Raw genomic sequence first — 14,776 nt, 5'->3', positions numbered from 1 at the left:
TGCAGATTCTGAGGTTGCAGAAAGAAAAGGTTTAAGGAAGGAAAAAGGTTGAACGGGTTCTCAGTTATGTGAGGACAACAAAATCTTCCAATGAAATCTAGACAAGACTTTCTCAGCAATAACAGTCTAAAACAAGTTACGACCTATGAGGGACAAACAATATCAAAGTCAATGGGCCAGAAGAGTTTGCACGGAGCCAGGACAGCCAAAATCAATTGGACCATAGTCTGTGGAGCTGAGGCACTTCTTAGAATCAAAGTCTTGCACAAAGTTAAAGAGTTGGTTTAAGAAAATCACTTGTAGGGTCACAAGCTGTTAAGCCTGTGAGAAACTGAGTTGGAATCAACTTTAAACATAAGCCACTGCAAGTCTCAACTGAGAAAAGCACAGCTCAAAGATGAGGAGGTAAGTACCCCAAGTCTAAACAGTACCTCTGGTTTGAAGAAGAGTGGTCCAGCTGGATTCTGTCTGTTTGCAGCGGTGCAGACCCTGGGTTCCTGAGCCTCAGTCGTGGGGACATGAGGAAGGACATCTGGAGGGCTCCTGCGGTGGCAATTTGGAGGTCATCGGCAGCTATGGGCTCTTTTCATTTCAGTTGCACTTGGTGGTTTAAGCGCTTGGCAAACAGCACCATAATGGATCTCGGATACCGGTTGGGCTTCCTTCACTCCTTGGGTCCTGCACTCTGGTGAAGGGACTCCAGCTCGGGTCGTCCTGCTTCTGGAGGGTCCTTAGGAGACTCTTGGAGCTTCAGGCTGGATTTCAGACATTGCACTCAACTATGGATTTCTCCACCCCTGGCACTCGGTTCTTGCAGCAGCGAAGAAGCACAGCCAGTCCGGGAAGATTGTCCAGTGGAATTCGTCTCGGGTTAGTTGGTCCCACTAACACAAGGGAAAAAGTTGTCCCTTCCGGAGCTTCTCTTTTCAGCACAGCAGCAGGGCTTCACAAGGCAATGTAAAGGTCCGGAAGGATGCAGCAAGCTTCGTTCAGAGTTTCTTCGTCGGATATTTATCCCAGTGGACGACTCTGACTCTAGTCCCAAAACCCTCTCCTTGTAAGCAGGTTTCTCCCATTCATGCACAGCCTAGGCTGTCAATCACACAGCAGGTTAGCTGTCCTAAAAAGACAGCCAGCCAGCCATCAGGACTGGTTGCATTCAGGCATTCCTCGGGACAAGGGACAGGGGAGTTCCGGGAAACTCCCTCACATCCTGTCCTTCCAGACACACTGGAGCCAGAGGTGGGTTTCGGGGCTGAACCCTGCCAAAGGCAAAATGAACAAAGGGCTCAAACATGGCTCAAGGCACAGAGTCAAGCCCAGGAAAGACCTCACAAACAGGAAATGGCAAAAAAAAGACCATGCCATTTTGACAAAATGGTCACCCATGGGTGCTATACTGCAGCTGAGGGTTCAGCCTGCGGTAGAAAAGTACAATCAGAGGGAAATTAAACCACTGCCAGCAGCCATTAAAAGTAGTGAGGGTAACATAAAAATGTTACATGATAATGTAGGATAAGGGGCTACTAGGTAACCCCCCCAGCACTCCATATAAAATGGTGTGTGCTGGACCTACAAAAGAGAAAAGGTAAGTAAAGTCAATTTCACTTTACTATTCTTGGGAACAGTAGTTCACACAAGAAAAGGTATTTAAACCTTATGAGAAATCTAAAGGATTTCTCTGTGACACTGCACGGGGGTGCTGTGTGTCACCATACAAAATGTAAATGCCTGTGGTGTTTGTCAGACTCCAAAAACAGTGAAAACACATAATCCAAATCAGGTCAAAACACACGAGAGAGTGAGAAAAGGGTCTCTCTCACTCCAGGGGAAAAATTAAAAAGTCCTAAATTCAGCAAAAGAGCTGGGGGTCTCTAAGCTGGGAGGAATTTAGCACTGTAATGAACATTCTCCCTAACACTGCGTCTCATAAAAACCCTGCCTGCTGGTATCGCTCTCCCTGCAAAATTGAGGTGACCGATCAACACCTGTAATTCTCCTAAGGTGACCTTCTCCCTGTGCCTCATTGCTGATATGTCGCTGAAATTGCTCAATATTAACTCTTGTCAGCCTGCAAGTTCCATTTGCGGCATCCATGTCAATGCCTAAAAACATTTGGGGTGATTGAGTGACCCACAGATTTCTCTTTTACCAGCGGCACTCCCAGCTCCCTTCCCTTGAGTGTCCCGCCCAGCACATAAGCTCTTGCTATTTCTCCCCACACACAGAAAGCCATCCAAGTAGTATGAAACCACGACTCATTTAGATGTGTCCCTCACTGCCCACTCGAGGAAGGAACCACACATCTCAAAGTAGTAGAATGACATCAAGCATTTATTTTATTTAGTCATTCTATTGTACATTTTTAACGTGCTTAATACCAGTGAGTGGTTTCTAAGCGCGGGATGAGGATTCAAACCTGTATTGCACCGCGTTGCCTTGCTTTAAAGACAAATGCGTTGCCCCTGAGCTATCCCATTGCCATGTATTTATAGAAGTACAGCTTTCCCTGGGATTGGAAACCAAGCAAGTGAAAACTGTTCAGGTGCACCGGGAGCAGGCGGAAGGCTGGCCCAATGTCTGATTTTCCACCAGTGCCCCCTTTCTGGCTGATTTAACCAGGTCTAGTGCCTCCTCAAGTGATGCTCATCATCCCAATTCATTGTGGGGAATATTTGCATCTTTAGTCTGAAATCTTCATCAGTCTGTAACCATGCAACCCGCCAACATTGCTCCTGAGCTTCATGAGCTCATATGTGATGAGGGCCGCTGTGTCCCATGGTATCTCTGCATCCCCTGGTATCTCTGCGTCCCCTGGTATCTCTGCGTCCCCTGGTATCTCTGCGTCCCCTGGTATCTCTGCGACCCTGGTATCTCTGCGTCCCCTGGTATCTCTGCGACCCTGGTATCTCTGCGTCCCCTGGTATCTCTGCGTCCCCTGGTATCTCTGCGACCCCTGGTATCTTGCTAAACAGCTATATAGCCAGTTGTGTATATTTCTCTCCTTCCTGACCCCTTTCCTATATTGTATTTATCCTAATCTTTCTTCCCTTCCTTGAGCAAGTCAAGCCCCAATTGCTCAGTCAACAAAAACATATCAATACATCATTGTTCCATGTGCACTATTGTTACCGGGATGTGCAACATCATACCTGCTGCCCTTGTAGCAATTGAGATGGCCCCTGGGCTGTTAATGATCCCTATTGCCGATACTTACTGGTTAACCTGAATGGTTTGCAAGGGGGATGAGTGATTTGTGAGGGGACCATGCCACACGCCACCTTGAGTAGCCAAGTGTGTTGCCGGGGCTACCGTGTTATTGTTATGGTCCTGGGTCATGACCGCCATTAACCCACCGCCCCCGGCATGCTCGTTAGTTGCCCTGCACCCCCATTTCCATCAGGACGTCTCCCCCTAACCTTTGCTTGTGCCCTGTTCCGTTCCCTGACCTCTGCCCAGCTAGTGTCCCAAAATTATTGGTGCAAGTATTCACATTCTCCACTCTTATACTCAGACTTTGGAAAAATCTTTCTCAACATATTGCGTTACCATCTTGTTTATTTGCTCACCCACATTGTCCGCCATTGCCACTAAGGCCACAGTGGCTGCCACTCCCCAAAGTTCCAGGCCTCTCATTGTCTTCTGCCTTGTCCTTGCCCATGCTCTTTTCCTTCATGAGCACCTTTCACACTCTTTTCGCCCTCTTCTCCAGTGCAGTCCAGCTGCACAATGCTTGTTGGTCTTTTTTCTTCTTAGCTGGGGGTGGAGGCTGCTTGGGGAGGCACCTTCCCATGCCATCCTTTGCCAATAACTGGGTGTCTGGAATGCAGTCTTCATCATCGTACTCCCCACTGAGTGCCGCCAGTTGCAGCCCCCTTACCTTGTCCTCTTTTGGAGTCGGCCTCTGTGATCAACCAGTCAAGCCCCTTCTTCTTCATTGCCACCCTGATTCAGGTGAGTCCTCTAGTAGCTCCATGCCTAAAAAGGAGGATGCTAGTTTTCAACTCCCAGCTGCTGATCTCGTGGCATCAGTAATCCCTTTCCAATCCCGGCGACTCGGTGCCAGCAGCGGCTGTAGGTGCACTCAGTTAGTGCGGCTGAAAAGGGCACCCCAGGCCCCCAGCGCAGCAAATAAAGGGAACCTTGCCTCCAGCTCAGTGTCATGTAAACATAAGTATCGGTCTGGGCCAGAGCCCTTTAAAGAATCACGCTGTGCTGGGCGTGGCCCTTAAACCCACTTTACAAGAACAGCAGGGGGCTCAGTTCTGTTGTTCGGCTGATACTTGTTCTTGATAGGCATTTGAGACACATATTTGGGAGGTAACGGGCTGTGTGGGGCTTTCATTGTAAATGTCCCATCGCAGTTCTAATTGCCTATACATCTGTAAAAATTGGCGGCTGATGACAGAGATAAGTTAAACAAAAGTAAATGCCAGCCCTTTGTTTAGGTGCCAACCAAACACATATTTGAGTCAGAGAGGAGTCTTAGGCAGGGTTCAGTGAGGCCCTGACGGGTGCTGTTAAAATGTTGGGGAGGGTGGGCGGGAATCTCACACAGGGTGCTGGCAGACCTGGGGGCGGCACTGCTCAGCATCTCAGGGGATAGCTGTATGGGCGTCCTATAGTTGTGTGAACAACACATCAGATTCGGTGACTCGCCTATTCCACAGCAAGCGCTTACTGTATTAATAGCAACTCACCCCAGCACTCGTCACCAGCTACATGCAATTCCATGTGCTGCACCTCTGCTTCTTCGCCGCTCAACTGCACTTGTGCAGTGACTCCCACTCGGAGCTGTCCACTCTTCTTTAGCTGCCCCAGTTTTTCCTCAGTAGCCTGCCGTTGGGCGCTCAGCTTACCATCATGCTACTGCTCTCGGTCATTACGCGTGTCATTTTTGGAAGGACACCAGCCAAAAGAGGATGCCGCTGATCCCTTGGGCTATTTAAGACCTGTGGCCTCTGTGATGTCACAGCCAGCCAGGTCATCCTTTCCCCCTTTATCTGGCCAATCCCCTTTCCTTTACATGCTTTGTGACCCTTACCCTTTATGCACTTGACCTTCTCACCGGATGTTGGCCCTCCCTCTAAGGCCGCCGTCGTCAGATATGCAATTTCCTAAATAACTTTGAACATAGCAATGGGTAGGCTACTGTGTACTAGGGTTGAGGATTCTGTGGCTCACCGCTGTACGAGACTACACTCGTTCACTGGTAGCTGTTATACGTTTCCGGTTGCTGGATCGGGCTCCCCGGTGGCTCTGCGGCGGCCGGGAATGCCCACTTTATTTATACCGCACGCAGCGGAGTGCAACATCACTCTGCCGCTTGCATATGCCCTTAAAGGGGCAGCACCACCTGGACTGGCCAATACATCTTCCTCATGTTCAACGATGTTGCGATTTGGTGAACCAATCAGAAGCACTGTCTCCTATTCCTCGAATCGAAGGTTTTGCAATGTCCCCCGTTAGGAAACAACCCGTTGGGGCACTAGGGAGTGATGTTTCCCGTCTTTGAGAAAGGCAGGTGCGAGTCATCTTCACTATGGCGTCTACCTCCATAGCGCTGTTCTTCATTTTGTCAGGAATACACTTGATCAAGCTCCTAAAAGATAATTATCTACCCTGTTGTGTGTGCATGGGTTCAAAACAAGAATAATTGCGAACATGAAATTCCAAAATAAACAATGCAATAGTAATTTTACAAATGCAGTTCAAAATTGTGTAGACTGGCATGTAATTTGCTCCCTGCAAGCACTTTGCCTTTTGACAGCCGAGGCCCGTAGTTTCAGCGCATATCTGCATGAATGTTGCTTTTAGAGTTGAAGACATAATAGCTCTGCATGGAATTACAATTACCTGAAAAGTCAAGTACATCTTATCAGAGCAAAACATTTCTATCATATGTGGCAGAGTTAATTTGAAGGAAAACTGAGAGAAAAGATCGTTTTAAATTGGTTTCTGTTTAACCGGCGCTGACTCAGCCGCCGCCGCGGTTCGGTCGGTGGCTGGTGGACCAACGATGGAATCTAAAGTCCTGCGGCTGCGGCGGATTTCCACGTATCAATGTGATTAGAGTACTTCCGACTGCCAGAGATTTATTTGCTTAATAAGAACAATAATTGAAATGTTCACTGATGCGTCCGGCCCACACTGATGACGTTCTGCCCAAGCGATAACATTTCAATTAGCAGATACAGAAATGCTGCTCCACAGAGCAGCGGCAAGCAGGCACACTTTAACACCACAAGCTCGTGAAGGATGCCATAGAGGGTCTCATTACCCAATCAGACGTCATCAAATAGGGACGTTCTGGACTCCTTAAAGACAGTGCTTGTCGATGATGCAGGTGTCGGTAAAGAGAACTGGGACTGTTTCCGGGTTGTTTGACAAGCAGTTCTAACATTGTGGTGTGGTTCGAAACATTGCTGGTGTCCTGGTTTGACTCCTGAAGATTGTAAAACAATGAGCAGTATTTTCTACTGCATATATGTTTAATGTTACGCCTCTTCATAAAGGCACCAATGATAAGACGCCATGGCAAGCTTTTTAATCATAACATTTTCTTCCCATGGATAGGAATAGGAGGCCTGTAAAGTGAAGACTAGACTTGGCCTTTTCAGAGCATTTTAACTTGAATAGTGAATTATCTTTAAGGCTCTATTCATTAAAAATACTTTTAATTAGTACAAAACATTTTGGCAGTGAGTTACTAAGCCAGATGCAGAAGGCCCAGATAATATTTGTATGAAATATTCCTGCACTTACCCGTTGGGCGGTAACCCTGCCCCCTTTGTCTAGAATGTCTCCGCCCATGCACTTACCTGTTTCCTCCCCAACAGGCAAACCTGCCACTTTCTCCTCCAGGGCACCCTAATTGCACTTGTCCCCACCCCACACCCACTTTCCTCTTCACTGCAATTGCATGCTCTGAATGTCACAAGGCCTAGTAGGACCGCTTTTTGTTTCTATTTATTAATTCTCCATTTTCAATGTTTATTTGCTCCCTTGTTCCCTTCCATTTGCCTTGTGGCACTTTGAAATATTGTCTTGCCGTATAAGCACCTTATAAATATCCAATAAGCAAAATAAATAAAATAAAATATATCCGCAGCAATGTTCCAAAGTAGTCATTGCAGAATTCCAACTAGACCCAAGTGTGCTTCTTATGTTGCCCGAAGGGAAGAGCTCAATGTACTGCTCCACTAGGGAACATGTCCCGGCCCTTTTGCCGGTGTGTAGTAATCTAATGCTATGTTCATAGTATATGACCATGTTTTCATGGTCATGTACTATGAACATTATTGATATGGGTACAGTGAGAGTCAGGGACAGGTCCTAAAGACTTGCTGTAGACCAGATTCAGATATTCACAATTCATCTTAGATTTGTGCTGGTATTTCGCAAAGTGTGGCAATGGGGCACATCTGAGGTTCCCGGGAGCATATGTGCGATGATCCTACACAAATGGAAGTCAGAAAGATTGGCTGAGTTTCATCTTGTGATGCTCCAAGTATCTCCAGGTATGCCCCGGTCGAAATCTTTGCTAATTCAATATGAAAAGGCTGCAAGAAATGTGAGATGCTTACACACACTTCCTAATTTGCTTCAGAACAAACTTTTGTGCGTCATTTCACAGGTTTCTTCTTATGATCCTAATTTCTCCAAAGACGCTGGTTTGATGAATGTGTTGCTCTGTCCAGGGTGCTTCTAACTTTGTGCATCTCTTTTCTAGGACATGGATCTCAGTCACCGGACTCAGGTACAGTTCCCAGTACACTCGTCTTTATACCCGAATCCAGCTGTGATTGGTTGATTGGTGGGGCTCCACTGCCATCAGAATTTCTCAAGCCCATGTTCAGTGTTCCGGCCACACGAGTCTCCCGTTGCTCGATATAAATATTTCCCATTGTCACTCTTCCCACAGAAATTTGGTTAAATATCTTAGTACAAAGTCTCAAAGACCACACTCCAACATAAACTACCATGACAACTCATGCGAGTCAGTGCAGATGCTAAAAGGATGAGGGTGCAACGTTCAAACTTACATGCCTAAAATATGGTGGGTTTACTAAGCTTTTCAACGTTTTCACAAAATGTACACTTTCTGGTAATAGTAACCACTGCTGTTTACTGCAAAACTGTGACAGCCAGAACCCTATGACCATCATGTGTTAATATTGCCCAAACTACACAAAATACTGTTCTAAGGTGTTCTGCCCTGTTTAAGGAGGTGAGAGTACAAGCCATGCACTCATGACATTTGAATACATGTTCAACAAGTTCTAGGTTTCTTAATAGCACTGCTGTCTTCTCCTTTTCTCATAAATTGCATAGGCTATTTGGCTATTCATTTTACAGGCATTGGTGAGTACGATTCTCACCATCCGGGATTCTGCATTTTTTGACATTTGCACTTGCAAACAAGGTGATAAAGCGACACATTAAGGCCCTAATAATCTGGGCTGCAAGGATAGCTCAGGGGCAATGTGTTTGTTTTGGAAACAAAACAAGGCAGAGCAACGCAGGTTCGAATCCCAGTTCTGTGTGGTATTAGACACACAATGAACGATTAATTAATTAGTGTAAAGTTACTTTATCTAGTAATAAGCAAAACGCAGGAAGAGATACTCTGTCTCTTTTTCCCCTCTTGAGCCAAGGTATGTTTGCGGCTGAATTAGGAGATAGTGCTTCCCTTGAAATCACAAGAATGGAATAACCTAGGAATTTCACTTCATAACCTGCTCAATTCTCATTATTATTAGCAAACTCAAAAAGATCGGAAAGGGACTCAGCCCAATAGATGGCCAATTCAAAGAATGTTAATAACCATACAAACAACCACCCTTACAGACCAGAGATTTCGAGGGGATTGGGTCCTCGGGGACGTATTCCATATCTATGACAGTAATCACCACAGCTGTGCTGCTTCTGAAAATCTTTCGGCGTCTGCGTCGATGACATCAATAAGCTGTCCTCAAGGGAGCCGTAGAGCCGACGTCAACGTAGCCTCAGTTCCGTTTTTTCCACGAACGTGTTCGCTTCGGAGATCTCGGCGTGCCTCGGTTCTACTGAATCTTGTTCTTTTGGTTCTTCGAACCTGTTCGTTTGTGTATTGAAATGATGTCTTCGGCTTCTTCCACCCTGAGGTTGGGTTTTAAGAAGTGTCGGGTGTGCGGGTTCAAGATGTCGTTGACGGACATGCACGACGCTTGCCTCTGGTGCCTCGGGGAGGACCACGATACGGATGACTGTGTCGACTGCCAGTCGCTTACATCGAAGGCCTTGCAGGAGCGTAAGAAGAAGCTGTCGGTGGGTAAGGTGACCAAGCCCTGGAAGTCGCGATCCACTGGACTTTCGACGGACGATTCGAGGGGCAAATCTCTGCATGGTCGTCGTGAATCCGGGGGGTCTCGGTCTAGGAGTCGGTCTTGCCATTCCTCTGCCTCTTCGAGGCACTCACGGAAGCCCCGTCACAGGTCACCTTCCCTGTCCTCATCCGAGGACTCTGCCCGTCGGTGGGTTGCTTGTACCAACAAGCATTCCACTCCTGAGTAATGGGATTCCTTCCGAAAGGAGATGATGGCGATTTTTCAATCGCAGGGCTCCGGTCCGTCCGTGCCGCCGAAGGGCGCTGGTCGTGACCGTGCTAGAGACACTGCTCGTACGTCTTCGGACTTGACCGGTCGTCGCGACCACCGGGCGCCGTGGAGGTCCCGGTCGGACAAGGATGGTTGCTCTAGACATGCCCATTCCATGTCCCGGTCCTCGATGCCCTCGAGACCGCGTGAGCATGTGAAGTCTTCGAGGAAGACATCGACGCCTGCGACGCCGAGGTCGTCGATGGACTCTCTCGAGGCTCCTCCTCCGAGGAAGTCATCGACGCCATCGGCACCCAGGCTTGGGGCTCCGCCCTTGAGGCCTGTGTCAACGCCGTCGAAGTTGTCGGTGCCTCGCTCGATGTCGACGCTGATTCCGTCGACGCCCTCAACGCCTTTTGAGGCTGCTTTGTCGGAGGTACCCCATGGCACGGTGGAACCCCCTAGAAAGGCTCTGGCCAAGGCTAAGAATGTCTTTGTCCCTTTTTCTGTGCCCTCTTTCCGACCTTTGGATTTTATTTCTGAGGGGGATGAGGGATCTGAGGAAGGTTTGGTGCCTGAGGAGGTGCTTGACGAGATTTTGTCTGGTCACAGCCAGATTGAAGACCTGCGTCAGTCACTGAATGACGCCAGTGGTCTGGACACCTCTCCGGTGGTGGAGTTCTGTCGGCCTGAGCCTGGCACCCATGCCGAGTTCTCTTACCGGCACCTTATGTCGAGGGTCACGGATTACTTGGGGTGGTCTGCGCCACCTGTGGATTTTCTGCTGGATGACCTGACGGACATCCTCGACCAAGGTCCTCCAACTGACCCGCTACTCCCATTCCATATGGCTTTGCAAAGAAGGGTGGCTGCAGCTTGGACTGCTCCGGATAGTCTCCCGGCAGTGAGCAAGTCTTTTCTGCGGAAATACTGTCCAGCCAGTAGTGACCCCTGCTACTTGACCACGCACCCCACTCCGGAGAGTTTGGTGGTGCAGGCGGCCACGGCCCCAGCAAAGCAGGCGTCGTACCCTACCATCAGTCCTGATAGGGACGACAAGCATTTTGATGGCTGGGCGAAGAAAGTGTTTTCTTCAGGGGGTATGGCTTTACAGGCAGCCAACTCTGTGTGTGTCTTGTCACGTTTCACGCACACTCTGTGGAACTGTATTTCATTGGTGGCTGAACATATTCCCCAAGGGGAGGAACGGGATGGTTTTCCTGCTATTGTACAGGATCGCAAGGATGCCATGTGTGAGTCCGTTCAGTCGGGTCTGGACATGGCAGATTGTGTCAGCCGGTCCATGGCAGCGAGCACCGTAATACGCAGCTTTGTGTGGTTGCGGGTTTGCTCCTGATGTGCAGGCCCGGCTCCTCAACATGCCCTTTGATGGTGAACATCTTTTTGGCAGCAAGGCTGACGAGAGCCTTGAGAGGTTGCAGACCACCAAAGCTGCAGCAAAGTCATTGAGCGCTACAGTTCGCCAACCTCCGCCTTTTCGTCCTAGGGGACAGCAATGGAGGGGAGGTTCCTTTCGATATTACACATCCTTTAGTAAATCGAGAAGAGCTGCAAGTCAAAGGGGCCACCGTAGGAGTGCCAGAGGTGGAAAACATGGTACTCAAGGTGCCAAGGCTGCTCAGGCAGTTGCCTCTTTGCCCTCAGGCACTGCCGCAGCCGCTTCAGCTCAGTCATGAGGCCATGTCCCATGGTTCACCGGTTGGGGGAAGGCTGGCGCAGCATCTTGTAGAGTGGCGTGCCATGCCATTACTTCAGATGTGTGGGTTCTGGAGATCATAGCTTTCCGGCAGAGGCCTCACGACAATCCACCAGGGAATCTCTCTTTGAAGAGTCTGGATCCGCTCCTTGCGCAGAAAATTCAATCCCTGCTGGAGAAAGGCACCATAGAACTGGTGCCTGTAGCGGAGAGGAACAAGGGATGGTATTCCCCTTATTTTTTGATTTCGAAGAAAGACGGGGAATTGAGACCCATCATGGACTTGCGCGGTTTGAACAAGCTCTCAGGAAGGACAAGTTCAAGATGGTTACTCTTTCTCAAGTCCTCCAGGCCCTTCAACTTCAGCACTGGTTAGTGTCTCTTGACCTCAAGGACACTTATTTTCATGTGCCGATCCATCCAAAGCACAAGAAGTACCTGAGGTTCGCGGTTTGCGACTCGCACTTTCAGTTTCAGGTCCTGCCGTTCGGATTGACATCTGCCTTGAGGGTTTTCACCAAGCTCATGGTGGTAGCGTATCTCAGGAAAGGGGGGATTCATGTCTACCCCTACCTGGACGATTGGTTGATCAGGGCATGCTCTCCCGAGCAAGTCCTGGATCATCTGTCCGTCACCTGACACTCCCTTCACAAGCTGGGCTTCTCCCTCAACTTAAAGAAGTCCCATTTGACGCCAACCCAGCGGCTCCAGTACATTGGAGCAGTGCTTGACACATCCCTGGGGCAGTGTTTTCCTCCCCAGGTGGGGGCTCATCACATTCAGCAGATGGTGCACAAGTTTCAACACACCCAGAGTCTCCAGGCATTCGAGTTCTTGAGGTTGCTCGGCCTCATGGCATCCTGCATTCTTCTGGTGCCGGAGGCCAGGTTGCGGATGAGATCTCTGCAGTGGGCCCTCAAGATGCAGTGGTTGCAGTCCTCCGGCAGGATGTCGGACCCCGTTCAGGTGCCGCTCTCGGTCGCCCAGGACCTTCTGTGGTGGGCCGCCAAAGACAATCTGATGAAGGGGGCTTCATTTTGGCTACCCTGGCCGGAGGTGACGATTGTGACGGATGCACCCCTCATGGGATGAGGAGCTCATGCCAACAAGTTGACAGTCAGCGGTCGTTGGTCTCTGTCAGAGTCCAGACTCCATATCAATCTGCTGGAGCTGAGGGCCGTCAGGCTTGACCTGAAGGCTTTTCTGCTGACTCTGCGAGGAAAGAATGTCCTGATTCTGATGGACAACACAGTGGCCATGCACTACCTCAACAAAAAGGGGCGGGCAGGGTCACTTCCTCTGTGCAGGGAGGCAATGCAGCTCTGGTTCTGGGCCATCCAGCAGGAAGTTTCGATCTCGGCAGTTCATCTGGCTGGAGACGAAAACGAGATGGCAGACGCTCTGAGCAGGCAGAGCGCAATCTCTCACAAGTGGGAGCTGGCTCAGGAGATTCTCTTGGAGATCTTTGCCCTTTGGGGGACCCCTCAGGTGGATCTCTTTGCCTCCAGTGTCAACCGGAAGTGCGAAAGGTTCTGCTCGTTGAAATTTCCTCTAAAAGGAGCCTTAGGAGACGCGTTCGTGGTGGAGTGGTCCTTCCCACTGCTGTACACGTTTCCTGCAGTCCCCGACATCCCGCAAGCACTGCAGAGGTTACAGAGGTTTGGTTCCCAGATGATCCTCATTACTCCGGCTTGGGCTCGGAGGACGTGGTACCCGGACCTTCTCGACTTGTCCATCTACCCTCCACATCGTCTTCCCTACCGAGATGACCTGCTCTCACGGGAGGGGGGTCAGGTTCTCCATCCAGAGGTCAGATCCCCCAACCTTCATGCTTGGCTTCTGAAAGGTTGAGGTATAAGGGTTCGGACCTCCCTGAAGAAGTGATGCAGATGTTGCTTTCGGCCAGATGGCCGGCAACAAAATCCATGTACCGTAGCCGTTGGAAAAAGTTCTGCGACTGGTGCAGGGTTAAGAATGTGGATTCTTTTTCAGGTGACATTCCTGTGGTTCTGTCTTTTTTGCTTTCGTTGGCCCACAGGGGCCTGCAAGTGGGTACTGTTAAAGGTTACCTGGCGGCGCTGTCTATATTTAAGCGCTCGTCTGAGGAGTGTTCTTATTTCAAAATTCCTTTAATTTCTCAGTTTCTCAAAGGACTTACTAATGCGTTTCCGCCGTCACCTTTCCAGGTGCCTGGTTGGGATTTGAACCTTGTTCTGAAATTCCTTATGGGTGCTCCGTTTGAACCTTTACATTCTTGTGCTTTGAGGCTGTTAACCCTTAAAACTGTGTTTTTAGTTGCGGTCAATTCCGCTCGCAGAGTGAGTGAGTTGCAGGCACTTTCAGTTAAGCCACCCTTCACTGTGTTTCATAAGGACAGGATTGTCCTTAGAGTTCGTCCTTCCTTTCTTCCGAAGGTGGTGTCGGAATTTCATTTAAACCAGAAGGTTGTTCTTCCGGCATTTTATCCTCCTCCACATCCTGGTAAGGAAGAGGAGAGGCTCCAGAGGTTGGATCCTAGGAGAGCTTTAAGTTTCTACATTTCTTGCATGTCCCAGGTCAGAGTGGACGATCAGCTCTTTATTGGTTACGCTGGAAGGCGTTTGGGACAAGCTGTTACTAAGCAGACTTTGTCTAGATGGATTATCTTGGCAATTTCTGAATGTTACCGCTTGGCGGGTAAGGACCCTCCGGTAGGCTTACGGGCCCATTCTACTAGGGGTATGGCTGCCTCTACTGCCCTGCAAAGGGGTGTTCCTATTCGTAACATCTGTGAAGCAGCCACATGGGCTTCGGTCCATACTTTTGTACGACACTACTCCCTAGATTCTATCCATGGGCAGGATCTGGCCTTTGGTAAGGTGATCCTTTACTCTGCAATTTGATTGGGCATTCTAAATTTCTATATTCTACATTCTTTTTCCCTCCTCCATACATTGGTACTGCTTTGGGAGTCTGTCATAGATATGGAATACGTCGGAGGACCCAATCCCCTCGAAGAACAAGTTACTCTCTTACCTGGTAACGTTCTTTCAATGGGATGGTCCGACAACGTATTCCATATCGCTCCCTCCCTACCTGCCCCGCTACAGAATTTCTTATGCGATTGCAGCTTACCTTTCTGGAAGGCTTTCTGTGGTCATACTGGCAGTGGTTTCGTGCCACACGTTCTGGGGGAAAAAACTACAACTGAGGCTACGGGCGTCGTGGGTCCTACTTATAACATCCGGTGATGTTGGCTTGACAGAGGCCCTTGAGGACAGCGTATCGACGTCATCGACACAGGACACAGACGCCGAAAGATTTTCCGAAGCAGCACAGCTGTGGTGATTACTGTCATAGATATGGAATATGTCGTCGGACCATCTCATCGAAAGAACGTTACCAGGTAAGAGAGTAACTTGTTCAATGCAAGGCAGTCAGCAAACAGATCCAGGTTGTTAGTGTCTACACTCTATAGGTGCATATCGTGAGACTTTCTTTC

At 49.1% G+C, this 14,776-nt stretch overlaps 1 protein-coding gene across 19 annotated transcripts in view; it reads left to right on the top strand.

Annotated features, from left to right (window-relative positions):
- The window catches only part of SORBS2 (sorbin and SH3 domain containing 2), a 923,152-nt gene that overhangs the window by 483,214 nt on the left and 425,162 nt on the right, over positions 1–14,776 (top strand). For all 19 annotated transcript variants that reach the window (XM_069631529.1, XM_069631528.1, XM_069631527.1 and 16 more), the window contains one exon: positions 7,733–7,759. In XM_069631529.1, the coding sequence (XP_069487630.1) occupies positions 7,733–7,759 (27 nt within the window). The remainder of the gene's footprint in view (positions 1–7,732; positions 7,760–14,776) is intronic.

This window comes from Ambystoma mexicanum, chromosome 6q (assembly GCF_040938575.1).
Source record: "Ambystoma mexicanum isolate Mex_15411 chromosome 6q, UKY_AmexF1_1, whole genome shotgun sequence".
Taxonomy (NCBI): domain Eukaryota; kingdom Metazoa; phylum Chordata; class Amphibia; order Caudata; family Ambystomatidae; genus Ambystoma; species Ambystoma mexicanum.
Note: the sequence above shows the minus strand (reverse complement) of the source record. Positions and strands in the feature narration are given on the sequence as shown.